The sequence below is a fragment of the Meriones unguiculatus genome, chromosome 11, assembly GCF_030254825.1.
Source record: "Meriones unguiculatus strain TT.TT164.6M chromosome 11, Bangor_MerUng_6.1, whole genome shotgun sequence".
Lineage (NCBI taxonomy): Eukaryota > Metazoa > Chordata > Mammalia > Rodentia > Muridae > Meriones > Meriones unguiculatus.
In genome coordinates, this window is record NC_083359.1 from 47,115,580 (window position 1) to 47,133,191 (window position 17,612).

A 17,612-nucleotide genomic window follows, 5' to 3' on the forward strand; every position below is an offset into this window, starting at 1 on the left:
TGCTTTAAAATTCAAGAATACTGCCTGATCTTTGCTACAGCAGACATTTTTTGCTGCTTTTCTGCAAGCAGAGTTTAACTTTCTTTAAATTGTCCTAAATGTGCCCAGAACCCTCCCTGCTGAAGTCTGAGGACAGCATAAGATTATACAGACATTCCTCTTGCACCTGCCTGGTTCTCAGGAAGCATGGCCCTAAGCTTTGGAAGTGAACTCACTGTAGGGGAAGTTCTCTGAGAGAAGGTGCCTTCCACCCTACTTAGCCCGCACTCCCTCCATCCCTGAATTCTGTACACACTCACCTTTTCCCACTCTCGGTCCTTGTTCAGCACAATCACCACAAGCCTGGGGTGCACCTGATAGCCTTCCTCAGTGAAGGACAAGTCTTTGCCATCCCACGTCACGTTAACCATAAATCTAGATGGAGGAAAAGACAAAGACACATTTAGGGAGGACTTAAAGAGGCTTCTAACCAATGAGTGGGTGCCGTCAGCACAATATTAGAGTATAAACACACATAACCATTACTTATAATGACATAGAGACCCCAAATGTGGACCTTTTGGGACCTGTGGAAGCACTTCTAATAACACGCTCCATACACCAGCCTGACCCATTCTCTGAACCCCAGTCCTGTATCTAGGCATTAATAATCAACTCTTTAACACCTTTCACTACCAATCATTGACCTGGGTTTACATGATCTTCTTATATGAGAATCTGAATGCATATCACCCGCCCATCCACACAATTCTGCATTTACGTGTGTGTGAGAGAGAGAGTGCCCACGAGAGTGTATGTGCCTATGAGTGTGTATGCCCACAAGTAAATGGGGACCTACAGGCATGTGGATGAGCACAGGTGCTAGAAGAAAAGAGGTCATTGGATCCCATGAAGCTGGAGTTTTGGGTAGTGGTGAAATGTCCACTGGGCATGCTGGGAACTGAATTCCGGTCCTTATCAGGAGTGCTTTTAACCATTGAGCCATCCCTCTAGCCCTGTGTATTCTATTCTCTTTTCATAGGTTTCCCTAAAGGAAACTGCTTCCTCAGAATCTACACAGATCTAACTTCAAAACAATGATAGCCCATCTGTTTATTACTCATTCAGCTAATATTTATTTGCAACCTGTCAGGGCTTAGCTAGTTGAATGGAGATAAACAAGGAAACAGCTGTGATACCTGCTTTCATGAGGTTTAAAGTCTGAGGAAGAGGGCAGATATTAGCCTATTAACTGAAAATCTCTGGCATGCAACAAGGAAAAGGATGTGGGGCCGAGGAAATGGCACAGTTGGCAAAGTGTCTGCTATGTAAACACTAGGACTTGAGCTTGGATCGCCTTCATCCTGTTAAAAGGCTGTGTATCTGGACACATGTCTGTAATACTACTGCCCAGCAGCAAAAACAGGACAACCCCTGGGCTTGCTGGCAAACTAATCTGGCTGAACTGATGATCTCCAGGTTTAGTGAGCGATTCTGTCTCAAACAAACAAATAAATAAACAAAAAAAAAAAAAAAATGAGAATTAGCTGAGGAAGCTACCCAATGCCATTCTTCAGATTCTGCATACATGCACACACACACACACAAGCACGTGCATACACCACACACACACACTTTTTTTAAAAAGAGAGAAAAAGAAAGCCATATTGTAGGAAAGCAAATTAGAGGAAGAAATAACCTGGAAGTGTATTTTAATCTATGGAGGTAGGTCAAAGTTGACAGGTATGAGAAGATGGGAACAGGCTAAAGAAGCAATGTGTGCAAAGGCCTGTGGTACCTATAAGACACTAGTTACAGAAAATTAAAGTTGAAGCAGAGATAGGAAGACAAGAACGCCATTAGCCAAGCCTGAGATGGTGAGTGAAGAGAAGGTGTTGGCCTTGTAGGACATGTACAATTTTGTCTTAATCCTTTTTAATTTTAACTTCTATTTTTTACAATTAATTCATTATATACACCCATTGAAGCCCCCTTCCTAAACTCCTCCCAGTCCTACCCTTCCTCTCTCTTCTCCCCCATCCCCTTCACCTAGTCCACTGAAAGGGGGAGTTCTCCTCCCCTGCCATCTGACCATAGCTTTTCAAGTCTCATCAGGACAGCCTGGATCTTCTTCCTCTGTGACTTGGCTGCATCAGGGGCAAGTGATCAAAGAGCAGGCAACTGAGTTCATGATAGAGGCAGCACCAAGGAGAGTGAGCTCCCTGTGGTCTACATCTGAGCAGGAGGTCTGGGTCTTCTCCATGCATGATCCTTGGTTGGTGCATCAGTCTCTGCAGGACCACCTGGGCTTAGAATTTTTAGTTTTGTTGGTCTCCTTGTGGGGCTCCAGTCCCCCTCCATGTCCTTCTATTCCCTACCTCCTTCTTCTATAAAACTCCCTGTACTCTGTCCAAAGTTTGGTTGTGAGTCTCAACATCTAATTCAATCCCCTGTTGGGTAGAGCTTTTCAGAGGACTCTCTATAGTAGGCTCCCATCCTGTTTCCTCTCTTCTATCACTTCTGAGGTTTATCCTGTTTGCCATGCTGAATAAGATTTAAGCATTCTTCCTAAGGTCCTCCTTAAAATAATAAAATGATGAAAGGTTTTAATCAAGGGAGTACCATAGCACTTTAGTAATATCACTATAAGGCCATGTAGAAACACAATGGAATACTACTCAGCAATCAAAAAGGAGGAAATCATAAAATTTGTAGGCAAATGGTGGGAGCTAGAAAAGATCATTCTGAGTGAAATATCACAGAAGGAGAAAGACAAACACGGTATATACTCGCTTATATAGACCTATAAGATATGATAAACATAATGAAATCTATACACCTAAAAAAGATAATCAAGAGAGCGGACATGGGGCAAGATGATCAATCTTCATTTAGAAAGACAAATGGAATGTGCGTTGAATGTATGACAGGAGTCTACTGAGGGCATCTGAAAGACTCTAACTAGCAGTGTTTTCAAAGCAGATACAAAGACGTATAACCACACCTTTGGCAGAGTATAGGGAATCATATGAAAGAAGGGGAGTTAGTCTGATGGGGAAAGGATAGGAGCTCCACAAGGACCAAATATATCTGGGCACAGGGTCTTTTCTGAGACTGACATTCAACCAAGGACCATGTATGCATATAACCTAGAACCTCTGCTCGGATGTAGCCTGTGGTAGCTCAGTAACCAATTGGTTTCCCATAGTAAGGGGAGCAAGGACTATTTCTAACAGGAACTCAATGGCTGGCTCTTTGACCTCCCCACCCACAAGGGAGGAGCAGTCCTGTTAGGCCACAGAGGGGGACTTTGCAGCCAGTCCTGAAAATATCTGATAAAACAGGATCAGATGAATGGGGAGGAGGTTCCCCCCATCAGTGGACTTGGAAAGGGGCAGGGTGGAGATAAGGGAGGGAGGGAGGGTGGGAGTGGGAGGGAATGAGGGAGCGGGATACAGCTGGGATACAGAGTTAATAAAATGTAACTGATAAGAAAAAAATAAAATTATAAAAAATAAAAAAAGAAAAAGAAAATAGACAAGGAGACTCGCAGGCATGTGGAGTGCCATTTACAGGGCTACATTGTTTCTTCAATCAAGATGGAAGACAGAGATAGCTTTGACCCTAGCAGTTGCCAAAGAAGAGGGAAAGAAGGAGAAAATGAAGAAGAGCAGCAGAGAGAGGGCAGAGAAAATGCAAACCCAGGAGGATTCCGAGCTGGGTTTAAGGAGAAGATGAAGTGGCAAGTCACTAGGGACCTGTGTCACATCCATGGCATCAATGCTACCCTTGGTATGTTTGTTACAGGAGCACCTGTCTGCTTAACAATACTTGTTCTCTCTCCACTCAGATCCTCCAAATTCTCTTGCGTGTAATCAAGTTGAACTCCAGTGGGACTACACAGCACACTTCATCTGCCAGAACTGGGATGAAAAGGTGAGCAGGACCTCTACCTCCATGAAGCTTGAGAGAAATGTGATGTTAAATATATCTAAGGACCATCAGTGTGGCTCAGCAGGTAAAGAGACTTGATACCAACCCTGAAGACCTGAGTTCCATCCCTAGGATAGGGACCATGGAATGGAAGGAGAGAACCAACTCTTGAAAGTTGCCCTCTGTCCTCCACACTAATGCATATGTGCACCCACACATGTACACAATAAAACAGGAACATTTCTTGAGAAAACATATTAAAAAGAATGACATTGGGGGCTGGAGAGATGGCTCAGAGGTTAAGAGCACTGTCTGCCTTTCAAGAGGTCCTGAGTTCAATTCCCAGTAACCACATGGTGGCTCACAACCATCTATAATAAGATCTGGTGTCCTCTTCTGTCACGCAGATGTACATACAGATAGAGCACTCATGTGTGAAATAAATAAATAAGTCCTAAAAAAAAAGAAAGAAAGAAAAAGAAAAAAAAAGAAAGAACAAGCTGGAAGGCTTGCTAACTCAAAGCCCCAAAAGCCAGGGAGCTGAGGAGCTTAAGCCTAAACTAAAGCCAGAGCTTGAGCTAAAAACAATGACATCATGAAATTTGCATGCAAATAGACAGAACTAGAAAAAAATCATCCTGAGTGAGGTAATTCAGATCCAGAAAGACAAACATGGTATGTACTCATGAGTAGATATCAGCCATAAAGTACAGGATACCCATGCTAAACTCCACAGACCCAAAGAAACTAAGTCACAAGGAGGGCCCAAGGGAGGATGCCTGAATCTCACTGCAAAGGAAAATAAAGTAGACATCCATCAGGGTGGCTAAAGGTAGGAAATAGGGTGTGGAAGGAAGTAGAGAGGGGAACAGGAGGGGTCAGGGAGGGAGAGAAAGAGCTAGAATCTGGGGAATGGGGGGAGCTTATCTCTCAGAAAAGCTAAAAACCTAGGACAATGGAAACTCCCAGAAATCTATGAGGGTGACTTTAGCTAAGGCTCCTAGCACAGGGGATATGGAAACTGAAATGGCTACCCCTATAACCAGGAAAGACTTCAAATTGAGGGATGGAGACACCAACCCAACCATAAAACCTTCAACTCACCATTTTTTCCCTGCCTATCAGATGTGCAGGGAGGGATAAGGAGGGAGCAAAAATTGAGAAAATGACCAACCAATGACTGGCCCAACTTGGGACCCATGCCATGAGAGAGTCCACCTCTGATACCATTAATGATATTCTGCTAAACTTGCAGACAGGAGTCTAGCAGAACTGTCATCTGAGAGGCTTTCCCCAGCAGCTGGTGGAAACAGATACAGGGACCCACACACAAACAGGAGGTGGAGCTCATAGAATCTTGTGGAAGAGAGGGGAAAAGGATTTAAAGAGCTAGAGAGGTCAAGGATACCACAAGAAAACCTATGGAATCAACTAAACTGGGCCCAAAGGGACCCACTGAGACTAAAAGGCCAACTAGAGAGAATACGTGGGGACAGACCTAGATGCCCCCCCATACATATGTAACAGATGTTCAGCTTGGTCTTCATGTGGGACTCCTAACAGCAGGAGCAGGAGCTGTCTCGGACTGTTGCTTGCCTTTGGACTTCTTTCCCCTAACTGGACAGCCTTGTCTAGCCTCTAGAGAAGATGTTCCTAGTCCTGCTGCAACTTGATATGCCAAGGTGCGTTGGTATCCATGGGAGGCCTCCCCTTGTCTGAGGAAAAAGGGAGGAAAGAGTCGGAGGGAGGGACAAAAGGATGGGAAGTAATTGGGATGTAAAGTAAATAAACTGATGAATGAACAAAAAAGAGAGAGAGAGAGAAAGGAACCATGGTGGCAGATCCTTCACAGATACTCCATAGAAACAGTGTGACAGACTGAAGCATTAGAACAAGAAGGCATGGAAGAGTTCTCTAACTTCATTTACTTCATCAAAAGCAGATAAAGAAAGGAAAATATTTAAGGAGGAAAAGGACACTACAAAGTCCTAAAAGAGAGACTTGTCTAGTGGGTCATATGTCCACCTTTGACCTCTGTAGTACAGAAGTACAAAGGAGAGACCAGAGTGTATGGACAACTTGAGAAAATGGGAAATGATGAGTAGTGTTATACATTCATGCCATGGGCCATCTCCATCACTGAAAGTCATGTTCTTGGGGCTGGACAGCTCAGTAGTTACGCACTCTCAATGCTCTTCCAGAAGAAGCAAGCTTGGTTCCTAGCATCCACATTGGGTAGGTAACTCAGAACTGCCTATAACTCTAGTCACAAGGCATTGCACACCCTCTTCTGGCCTCCAGGGGCTCCCATACACAGATGGCATATACCTACCCATAAATTATGATAACAATTATTTTTAAACACCATATTCTTAGCAACAAGCTAAGATGTGAAGAAAGCACTCAATATGTAATGTTAAAAGAAGCAGGAAAGAGGATTGAGAAGAAAGCCTGTTTATGCACAGATTATAGGTATTTTTTGTTTTATTCTGTGCCCCTTTTAGTCTTCACATTGAAAATTTCAAAAGAATCATTGCTTTGAAAAAAAGTAGGATAGTCACTATTCTACTTGAGACATTTGTAGTGTCTATGATAGTTTTCTAGAAAGGCACTTTCCTTTGTGCCTGTGTACGGGGAGGCATATGTATATGTGTGAGTGGGTGCGTGTACACATGTGTGGAGCCCAGAGAACAACCTTGATGTCTTTTCTCAGGAATGCCATCCACCTCTCACAATCCTAGTCAAATAGGCTGGGCTAGCTAGCAAGCAAGTCTCAGGGATCCAGTGCTCTCTGCCTCCCCAGTGCTGGGATTTCAAATGCTCCATTAGCCTGGCATTTTTACACAGGTTCTGAGGGTCAAACTCAGATGCTTGCATGTTTAAGGCAAGCCCTTTACCAACTAAGCCATCCCGCCAGACCGAGAAAAGCATTTTCCCAGCTCCATGACTGTCAATTGCAAGCCTCTTGTGTGTGGGGCCTCTAGTGAGTCCTGAAGATAAAGAACTAAAGGCCCAATGCCATTCTACCCTCTGACCAACAGTTTTTATAATTCATAGACATAGGCACATCAATGGCTAAATGAGAGCTGGAGAATGTGAGGTGTTGCAAAAGCAAATAAGGAGCTCCTAGCTCAATGTAGAATATCTGGGGAGCACTTCTGGGACACACTGGAGAACAAGTGGGAGGTAGGACAGAAAGCTTTGTGATCAGAGGAGTTACCAGGAAAAGCTGGACGCAGCTTGTTGAGGAGCTGGATAAGTCTGTGGGGGGGCTCTAACTGATCACGGGGACCTTTGTATGGCATGCTAAAGCACTGGGCATTTGTTCAGAAGGCCATGGAGAACCATGAGTAGAAGGTTGGAAGTTAAAAAGCATCTTGGCTCACTTCCAGCAGAGGCAGGAGAGCAATGCTCCTTCACCAGAGGAACGTCAACACTTTTATTCATGGCTTGAACATCATTCATTATTTAGGCAGTGGAGACTCATTTGCTTTTTCTTCTTCCCTTTGATGATTTTTGGCTGGTGGGTGTTATGATGAGCTAAGTACACCTAGATAGGAACATCTAAGGAACATTCCATTTTACACCCTACATGCATAGGACTCATGAAAAGATTTTGCATAGACTGATGGATTTGAGGAACATTGGGCTTCCTTCAAATTCCTCATTGTCAGCAGGCTTTCAAAGTAACTAATTGGGAGCTAAATTAGGCTGCTTTTATCTTCCAAGCTGAAGTTTGGTTTCATTTCTCAAAATTATTTTTGGTCCTATCAAATTCCCTAGCACATGGTAGGAGTCCAGCTGATGTTTGTTGGCCAAGTCTATTGACATATCATCATAAGACATGCCATCCACCTATCCATCCATCGACCAACATATTCATCAATGTATCAATGCATCTATAGATCAATCTATTTAGTCATCCACTCACCCATCAAATATCTATCCATTCTTTTACCCATTCACTCAATTTATCTATACATAATTGTATTCCTCACCCACAAATGTTTATCCTTCTATCCATAAGTCCATCAGTACACTTACTCATTTATTTGTCTCTACATCAGCCCATCCATCTCCCTACACATCAATACATTATCTATCCATAAGCCCATCAATAATTCATTACTAATCCATCTATAATCCCATCCAACAGACTTTTGAGAACCAACTACATCTCAAGCACATCATTTGTCATGAAATCTGCTAAGAAAATAATGCAAAAACAATCATACAGTTTTCATGGTTGGGGAGAGGGTCACAAAAAAATAACAATAAAGAATGGCACATATACCATTACAGATGTTTGTTGCTTAAGTTGATAATGTACATAAAGTAAGCTGTGGTGAATTCGCAGCTCCAGGGCTAGGATCAGGAAACAAAGTAGAACATGTTTGGGTCATGTGAAGAAAGAGCAAGGGTCGAGAAGACAGATGGTAGAGAATAGCAGCAACATTTTGCGTGGAAAAAACAGCATAGTCAAAGGCAGAGAGAGATACAGCTTCCTAAGAAATTTGATCAGAGTTAGAATCAGGTCAGAAGGACTGGGAGATGGGGTTGCAGGGGAAGAGGTTTGTGATGTGAAGCTAGAGAGAAGAAAATCCATCATCAGCTACATTAAGGGGATTGTTCTCATTTTGTTTACTGGGGGTAGAGGAAGGAAGAGAGAGTTTGCAAGGTAAAGAAAAGCAAAGGGGACCAGTTAGTAATCAAGGCAATATAGAGGGCAAAGGAAGCAAAGTTTTGTTTGGGCAGGAGAAATTGTACCAACCGGTCAAACAGCTGCAACAGAACATTTTGTTGAATTGCAGTGTAACTGCTGTAACAATGAACCAAACTACTAAAACTAAACAACAAAAAATAAAATAAATAACAACAAACAGCCAGCCAAGGACTTTCTGTGCCTCATATCCCAAATTCATAGGTCAAAGCCACCATCATGATCTTAAGCCAGAGGCCAGCATGTATTCATAACCATCCTTCCTTGCATTTGTCAGTTGAATCTACTCAAATCTTTGGTAATTTATCATCTTGATTCTTGTACACCATTGTTTCCTCTCCATTTCCTAATTAAATTAGCTGAAATTAGCAAGTGATTCATATTTGACCAGATTATATGAAAACAATTATGTAGAAATCCTCATGTCCTGATTTTTACTGTGTTCCCTTAATGTTCAGTATTCTAGAGCAGTGACTCCATGTACTAAACATTAATATCGTCCCTTTCTGTCTAGCTCCTGTCTTCAGTCTTTCCGGAGGGAAAAAACTCTAACAGAAATTTCTGCTGAAACCAGTTTCATTAGGAAGTTGCAGGAAGTGAGTACCTATTAAGTTCAATACCTCCATCCAGTTTCTAGGAAGGACAGTCCATATTTCCTTAGGCTCGCTTCCAAGTTAAACCTATACTACAACACAATTCTTTACCTAAGGAGATACCACTCTATGCTACTGTGCTTTGTCCCCATTATTACCTGCTGAGCACTTGTATTAAACAGTAAAATCCTATCACTGTCTTGCTTATCAAAATTGATTACACACCTTTAGCAATCCAGATAAAAATACTAGAACCCCTGGTGGCTGCTAAGCTTCAAATTATATCTTCAATATTTCCAGCAGGAGCAATAAATACAAGAAAGCATGCTAATAAACATTCAAGGCAGCGAGGCCCCGGTGGTCTGCAAAGGTCTGCCTCTGTCTTCCTAGCATTCAGTAAAGTGGTCTACATAGTACTAACCACAAAAATATAAACTATTTGCAACACATGTATATACACGCTTTCTATAGCACCTACAGCCTTGGGGACGTAAGGCTGCTGCCGCCTTGAAATGACCCTTTCTCCACTGCCTGAATTTTCTGTTCTATTAATGGCCCAAAGGGAGACCAGGTGGAACCATTCTTCCTATATCACAAACGCAGTGAAACTGGGCCAGAAATTCCAAGTTTACTCTAGACCAGCTGTGTCTATGATGGAAGCATGAGTCACGGGAGGTTATAGGACACTTGCTATGTGGATGGTCTGAATTAAGACATACAATAGGCTGAGCTTAGGGAGTTGTGGAGGAATGTGAGGAAAGATGTAGGAAACTGGAGGGATCAAGGTAATCACAAGAAGACCTCCAGAGTAAACTAACCTGGGCCAACGGAGCTTCACAGAGACCAAACCACAAATCAAAGAGCTTGCATGGGCTGGTCCTAGACCCTCTGCACATATATAGCAGATGTGCAGCTTGGTCAAAATATGAGGGCCCTAACAGTGGGAGTGAGAGTAGGGGCTGCCTCTGACTCTGTTGCTGGCCACTGCCTCTCTTTCCCCTAGCTAGGCTGCCTTATTAGGTTCCAGTGGAAGAGGATGTGCTTAGTCCTGCTGCAACTTGAGGTACCAGGGTCTTTGGTACACCTTGGAAACCTCCTCTTCTCTGAGAAGAAGGAGACAGGGAAAAAGAGGGGAGGCATGAGGGCAGGACAGGGAGGAAAGGAGGAAATGGGACTGGGATCAGACTATGAAGTGATTAAATTACGAAAAGATACACCATAGGTCTGATGTAAACCCTAGATTTTATTTTATTTTTTAACATTTATGGTTATTGTTGTTGAACTACATGTATCTGTTTGCGGGTTTGCCCATATTAGATCAGGCACCTGTGGAGGCCAGAAAACAGCAGCAGATCCCATGGAGCTGGAGCTACAGGCAGCTGTGACCGATGTGACGTGGGTGTTAAGAACTGAACCTGTGTCCTCTGTGAGAGCAGTATGCATTCTTAACTACTGAGCCATCTCTCCAGCCCCACACCCTGGATTTTTAAAATGCCTTGTTTAAACCAAAATGATAATATCGCATGAGGGTATAGAAGATAGTTCAGTAGACAGGTATACAAGCATGAAACCTGAGTTTGAGCCCACCAGAACTCACATTAAAAAGCTAGATTTCTATTTCCATTAATGACAGTTGGTTTAGGCTTTCTTTGGGTTTTGTTGTTATTTTGGTTTGTTTTCTAATAAGCAGAATGTATGTTTGCTTAATGCTGTGTTTCTAGTGCTGGGCAGAGAGCTAGTACTGATCAAAGAGTGCAATAAACAAGAACAGAATTGCTATTTCTGTTCTGCATTTTGCTTTGCTTTGAGACAGAGCTTCTCTCTGTGCAACCCTGGCTGTCCTCGAGTCCCTCCACAGACCAGGCTGGCCTGGAACTCACAGAGATCCACCTGCCTTTGCCTCCTGAGTACCGAGATTACAGGAGTGTGCCACCACTGCCTGGCCTAGAATTGCTATTTCTAAGTAGTTGAAGTTGCATGATGTTAAAGAGTGAGATGATTCTGACGCTTCCTTCTGGGCCAACTGGGGAGCATCTTAGCATCCTCTGTGCCCCTCCACCTCCCTCACTGTTGTTTTTGCTAAATTTCATATTGTGACCATCAGATTGTTTTGTAAACAATCATGTTTATAACCATAGATTAGTTAGCACTGCTATTTACTCTGGAGATGTGCAACTGTTCAAAATGCTGAGACTAAATGACTATTGAAAGCTGAGCCCTAATTGAGACATATCTCACCAAAGCTCATGAACAGGAAGAGAGGACAACAACAAAAACATAGGAGCTGGAGGAGAGACTGAAATGTTGCATAACGCTGTCTTCCAGTTTTGACCTAGCCACTGTGCCCCTTAATTCTCAGCCACTATGATTACTTGCACAAGATTAACCGGGCCAACATTCTGTCACGGGGTGGGGAAGAGCTAATGAGGCTACTCCTCTGAGGACCTAAGGCCATTACTGGTCGTTGGCAGAGGAAGACATTTTCTTCAGTGGTGTAGCCACTGGTTATGTTCCCATGGTCCTGCCAATAACCCTCATTAAATTTATTGGGCCACCAAAAAATAATAATAATAATGAGAAAGAAAGAAAGTAGAAGAGGGGACAAATGAGAAGAGAAAAATGTCTGTGGACATTCAGGGGAACAAGAGAGAAGGAACAGGGAGAATATAACCAAAATATATTTATACACATTAAAATATCACAGTGACCTGTTATAATATATAACTAATATATGATAAGAAAAACACTTTAAATTAATTAGAATAAACCATACAATTCCCCATCACCTAACATACCTCAAAAACATGTTCTGCACATGCCTAGTATGCAGCTATGTCTAATAAATAGTACTTGATGAACACTTCCCATGTATTTAACTATTTTCCCACTCCTGCTGCTTTGTCTAACACCCTATGGTGATACAGTTCTGTGTTTTTAAAGCTATGTTTTTCTTTGCTACCTGAGCGTTGTCATGTCCAAGGTCGCTCAGTCCTGTCAGAGCCAACTACATGTAGACCATGTGAGCACTTATGGACACAAAATGTCTCATTCTTTCCAATTTCTCCTTTGTTGTTTTTGCTACACAGTTGTCTCTTTTAACTTCTAGAATTTGATTATTTGAAATGTTCTCTAGACATATTTATTATTCACCCTTTCCCTTTAGACTTTAATTCTCTTACTCTTTCATAAATGCCAACATAACCCATTTAGTGCTTCTGAATTTTTGGTTAATTTTCTATCTGCTCTGCCATTTCCTAAGTTCCAAGGGATGTTTTCCTAAATCTCACTATCCCTTAAGTGTTTCTTCAGAAGACCTGGCTGTTGCTGCCTTTCCATTTGTCACTAAATTTACATTTTGGAAATCAAAGTCATTGTTCATGTTTTCTAGCACATTTCTAGAAGGTTTGGGTTGTTTTCTTAATTCTTTTTTTTTAATTACACTTTATTCATTTTGTGTCCCCCCATAAGCCCCTCCCTCCTCCCCTTCCAATCGCACCCTCCCTCCCCTTTCTACATGCATGCCCCTCCGCAAGTCCACTGATAGGGGAGGTCCTCCTCTCCTTTTTTCTGATCTTAGTCTATCAGTTCTTATCAGAAGTGGCTGCATTGTCATCTTCTGTGGCCTGGTAAGGCTGATCCCCCCTCAGGGGGAGGTGATCAAAGAGAAGGCCAATCAGATTATGTCAGAGGCAGTCCCTCTTCCCATTACTATGTAACCCACTTGGACACTGAACTGCCATGGGCTACATCTGTGCAGGGGTTCTAGGTTATCTCCATGAATAGTCCTTGGTTGGAGTATGAGTCTCTGGGAAGTTCCCTGTGTTCAAATTTTCTGGTTCTGTTGCTCTCCTTGTGGAGTTCCTGTACTCTCCAGCTTTTGCTATTTCCCACTTCTTACATAAAATTCCATTCATTCTGCCTGACAGTTGGCCATCAGGCTCAGCATCTGCTTTGATAGTCTGCAGGGCAGAGGCTTTCAGAAGCCCTCTGTGGCAGGTTCGTAGGTTGTTTCCTGTTTTCTTCTTCTGGCTTTCAGAAGCCCTCTGTAGCAGGTTCCTAGGTTGTTTCCTGTTTTCTTCTTCTTCTGATGTCCATCCTCTTTGCCTTTCAGGATGCGGATTGAACATTTTAGTTAGGGTCCTCTCTTTTGCTTAGTTTGTTTAGATATATAGATTTTAGCGGGTTTATCCTATGTTGTATGTTTATATGTGTGAGTATATACCATGTGTGTCTTTTTGCTTCTGGGACAAGTCACTCAGGATGATCCTTTCCAGGTACCACCATTTACTTGCAAATTTCATGATTTCCTTATTTTTCATTGCTGAGTAATACTCCATTGTGTAGATGTACCACAATTTCTGCATCCATTTTTCAGTTGAGGGGCATCTGGGCTGTTTCCAGATTCTGGCTATTACAAATAAAGCTGCTACAAACATGGTTGAGCAACTGTCCTTTTTGTGTACTTGAGCCTCTTTTGGATATATGCCTAGGAGTGGTATGGCTGGATCTTGAGGAAGCGCTATTCCTAGTTGTTTGAGAAAGCGCCAGATTGATTTCCAGAGTGGTTGTACAAGTTTACATTCCCACCAGCAGTGGAGAAGGGTTCCCCTTTCTCCACAACCTCTCCAGCATGTGTTGTCCCTTGAGTTTTTGATCTTGGCCATTCTGATGGGTGTAAGGTAAAATCTCAGGGTTGTTTTGATTTGCATTTCCCTAATGGCTAATGAGGTTGAGCATACCAAGACAAAATGGCTGAGAAAGAAATTAGGGAAACAACACCCTTCACAATAGCCATAAAGTACCTTGGTGTAACCCTAATGAAGCAAGTCAAAGATTGTATGAAAAAAATTTCAAGTCTTTGAAGAAAGAATTAGTAGAAGATATGAGAAGATGGAAAGATCTCCCATGCTCATGGCTTGGCAGGATTAACATAGTACAAATGGCCATCTTACCAAAAGCAATCTACAGATTCAATGCAATTCCCATCAAATTGCCAACACAATTCTTTACAGACCTGGAAAGAAAAATTCTCAACTTCGTATGGAATAACAAGAAACCCAGAATTGCTAAAACAATCCTCTACAATAAAAGATCTTCTGGAGGTATCTCCATCCCTGATCTCAAGCTGTACTATAGAATACCAGTAATAAAAACTGCATGGTATTGGCATAGAAACAGAATGGTGGATCAATGGAACCAAACAGAAGACCCAGAAATAAACCCACACACTTATGGACACCTGATTTTTTATAAAGATGCTAAAACCATACAATGGAAAAAAGATAGCATCTTCAACAAATGGTGCTGGTCCAACTGGATGTCTACATGTAGAAAAATGAAAATAGATCCATATTTATCACCCTGCACAAAACTGAAGTCCAAGTGGATCAAAGAACTCAACATAAAACCAGACACATTAAATCGGCTAGAAAAAAAAAGTGGGGAATACCCTAGAACTCATTGGTACAGGAGAAAACTTCCTGAACAGAACACCAACTCTAAGAGGACACCAGGCTCTAAGAGCAACAATCAATAAATGGGACCTCATGAAACTGAAAAGCTTTTGTAAAGCAAAGGACACTGTCATCAAAACGAAGCGACTGCCTACAGATTGGGAAAGAATCTTCCCCAACGCTTTATCTGACAGAGGACTCATATCCAGTATATATAAAGAACTAATGAAGCTGAAAAGCAGCAAACCAAGTGATCCACTTAAAAAATGGGAACAGAGCTAAACAGAGAACTCTCTGTAGAGGAATATAGAATGGCAGAGAAGCATTTAAAGAAATGCTCAACCTCATTAGCCGTTTTCTTAATTCTTTATTCTGCTCCCCTACTCCTCCCTACCTTCTCGCTACCCACCCAACTTTATACTGTGTGTCTCTGTCTCTCTCTCTCTCTCTCTTTCTCCCTCCCTCTCTCTCTTTTTCTCCCTCCCTCCCTCTCTCCTGCTGGTCTGAAATAGTTTCCACACCAATGTTTGCTTATTACTTTCAGGTTCAGCATTAACTATTAGGTCAGTGGGAAGCTCTGGCCCAGCATAGGGATACTCTAGTCTATAATTAATCTCCAGCTCTGCAAAAACAAGCATGAAACTGTTGCCTCATGAAAGAACCCATTTATACTTTTTCCTATGCCCACCTCCCATCACACATCTCCATTCACCTCCCTCACCTTGCTCCATCTCCTGTGGGCAATGTTCCACAGGACATGGGCATGGGTTTCTATTGTGCTCATCTCTTACACTTGCTGAAGGTTTCCTGTTCCCTAAACATTACCACACACCTAACATCAGAGAATAGAAGCAAATGTCAGGGCTTAATTCCTAACTCCAAACCACAGTGTGCATTGTCCAGGCCAGTGTCACATGAGACAGACTCAGAAATGATGGCATAAATGAATGTTTTTAATGAGTGGAGACAGAAGAAGACAGAAAGAGCATATCATTCCTCTAATACAACTGATATTATTGTGGCCAATTAAAAAGTAGCTTGACTAAAAAACATTGATTTTGTTTGTTTTTTCCTTTCTCTGTAGGAACTGGGGATTGAATAATACTGAGTGTATGCTCTAGCCCTAAGCCACATCTGCAGCCCTCCTGTTTATTCTGCTTTGAGACAGAATCTTGCTAAGTTGCTCAAGCAGCTCAGTCTGGACTTGAACTCACTCTGTACCCAAGCAGCCCTTAAAGTTCTAATCTTTCTGCCTCAGCTTCCCAAGTAAATGGGATTGCAAACCTTCACCACCAGGCTTGGCTAACACTGACTTTTAAAAAATTTAGAAAGTAGGAGGTTGTCTTTGGATCACTCTAAATCTAAACTAGTCTTCTGGTCAAAGCATCCACAAGCTGCTGAAGAAAAGAACAAAAGAATCAACAGACATGGGTCTGGAAGATCTTGCATACTTAATATTTGTTTTCAGTGAACCAACTGCAGAAAATAAATTCTCTAAGGCCACTTGTTTGTTTCTGGAATCTCCTTTATTTACTGAAAATTACTGGAAGTCTAGCTGACCAATAATAAAACAATTTTAAAATTCCAGCTGGCTATTGTTCCTTATATGTGGGCCATGCCAAAGAGCCCAGAGTAGGGAATTAGTAATGTCTGGGCACTATTAATAACATATAAAGTAGCAGTACATGTGCCACTGTGTACCTCTGATGCTTTGCCCAATCGCTTGGAACTGGCTGGAGGAAGTCAACACAAACAACATCTGAAATGATCCTAATCATGGAGGGTGGGACTGGGAGGAGAGGAGGGAGGGAGCTACGATCTGTATGTAAAGTTAATTAATTAAAAGAAGAGGAAAAGAGTACAGAAGAGGTGAGCAGATGACAGTAGGTGACTTACTTAGTCACCCACCCTCAGGCTTCCAAGCTACTCAAGATATTTCCTTTCTACTTTTGAACTGGCCTTGAACATCTGGTCTTTCTGCCTCTACCTCTGCCTCTACCTCTTGAATGTTGGGTTATAAGTGTGTGCTACCACACTACTCTGTGCAGGGCCGTAGTTCATTCCTAGCACTTCCGGCATGCTAGGTAACCACTCTCGCAACTAGTCAAGACCTTAAGGAGGCAGCTGTGCATAGGATATTGTTTCCACACTCAAGGAAGAGGAAAAAGAGGAAGAAAGAAGAAATACATAGGAGAGAGGAAAATCAACTGTCACTCAATACAAGGTGTAATTTCATACTAGAATCTCTGGATATCCTCCACCATGGAACATGGGTGCACAGACACAAAGGCTTGCTCTTGTTAGCAGCTTCGTGTTCCATGTTGAACATGGAACAGTACCTGGCTCTGTGCTCAGAGCACAGTTGCTGAATGAAGAAAATCCTAGATCTCTGTCCTTTCCTGTTTACCTTTGACAACAAGCTTCATTTATTAATCTGGTCGCTTTCCACCTGTTTTTCACAGAGTGTGGAAAATCTAACAAGGTAGCTTGAAAGCCAAGAAGAAGGGCATAGCCCATAAGAATCCTAATATTCAACCCAGGATATTTCAGATCTTGTCTCATCTCCTTGTATATGCAAGTAAGAGCAATTGCTTAAAGTGAGGGACTTCATTTGCTTAACTTCCACTATGCACTGTGTGTTGTGCAAGATGCTTCCTCTTCATTACCTCCACCAAAGAGGCCAATGTGAGGTTCTCCTTCTACAAAGGGAAAGGACAGGTGATAAGGGTGTGAATCAGTGGGGGCAGCTATGGAAGGTGCTAGGGGCTTCTGACTGATCATCCACACCTTCTCCTTCTGCTTCAGGAAATGGCAATCTACAGATTGGGCACAGTATCTCAGGAGTCACTGCTTCAGGAGGTCGAGGCAGGAGGATCACAGGCTCAAAGTCTCCCTGCACAACAGAGGAAGTCTAAAGCAAACCTGGGCAACATA

At 42.4% G+C, this 17,612-nt stretch overlaps 1 protein-coding gene across 2 annotated transcripts in view; it reads right to left on the reverse strand.

The window, feature by feature from the left end:
• Positions 1-17,612, reverse strand: part of Grin2a (glutamate ionotropic receptor NMDA type subunit 2A) — a 420,942-nt gene that overhangs the window by 136,653 nt on the left and 266,677 nt on the right. For both annotated transcript variants that reach the window (XM_060364161.1, XM_060364162.1), the window contains exon 4: positions 300-414. In XM_060364161.1, the coding sequence (XP_060220144.1) occupies positions 300-414 (115 nt within the window). The remainder of the gene's footprint in view (positions 1-299; positions 415-17,612) is intronic.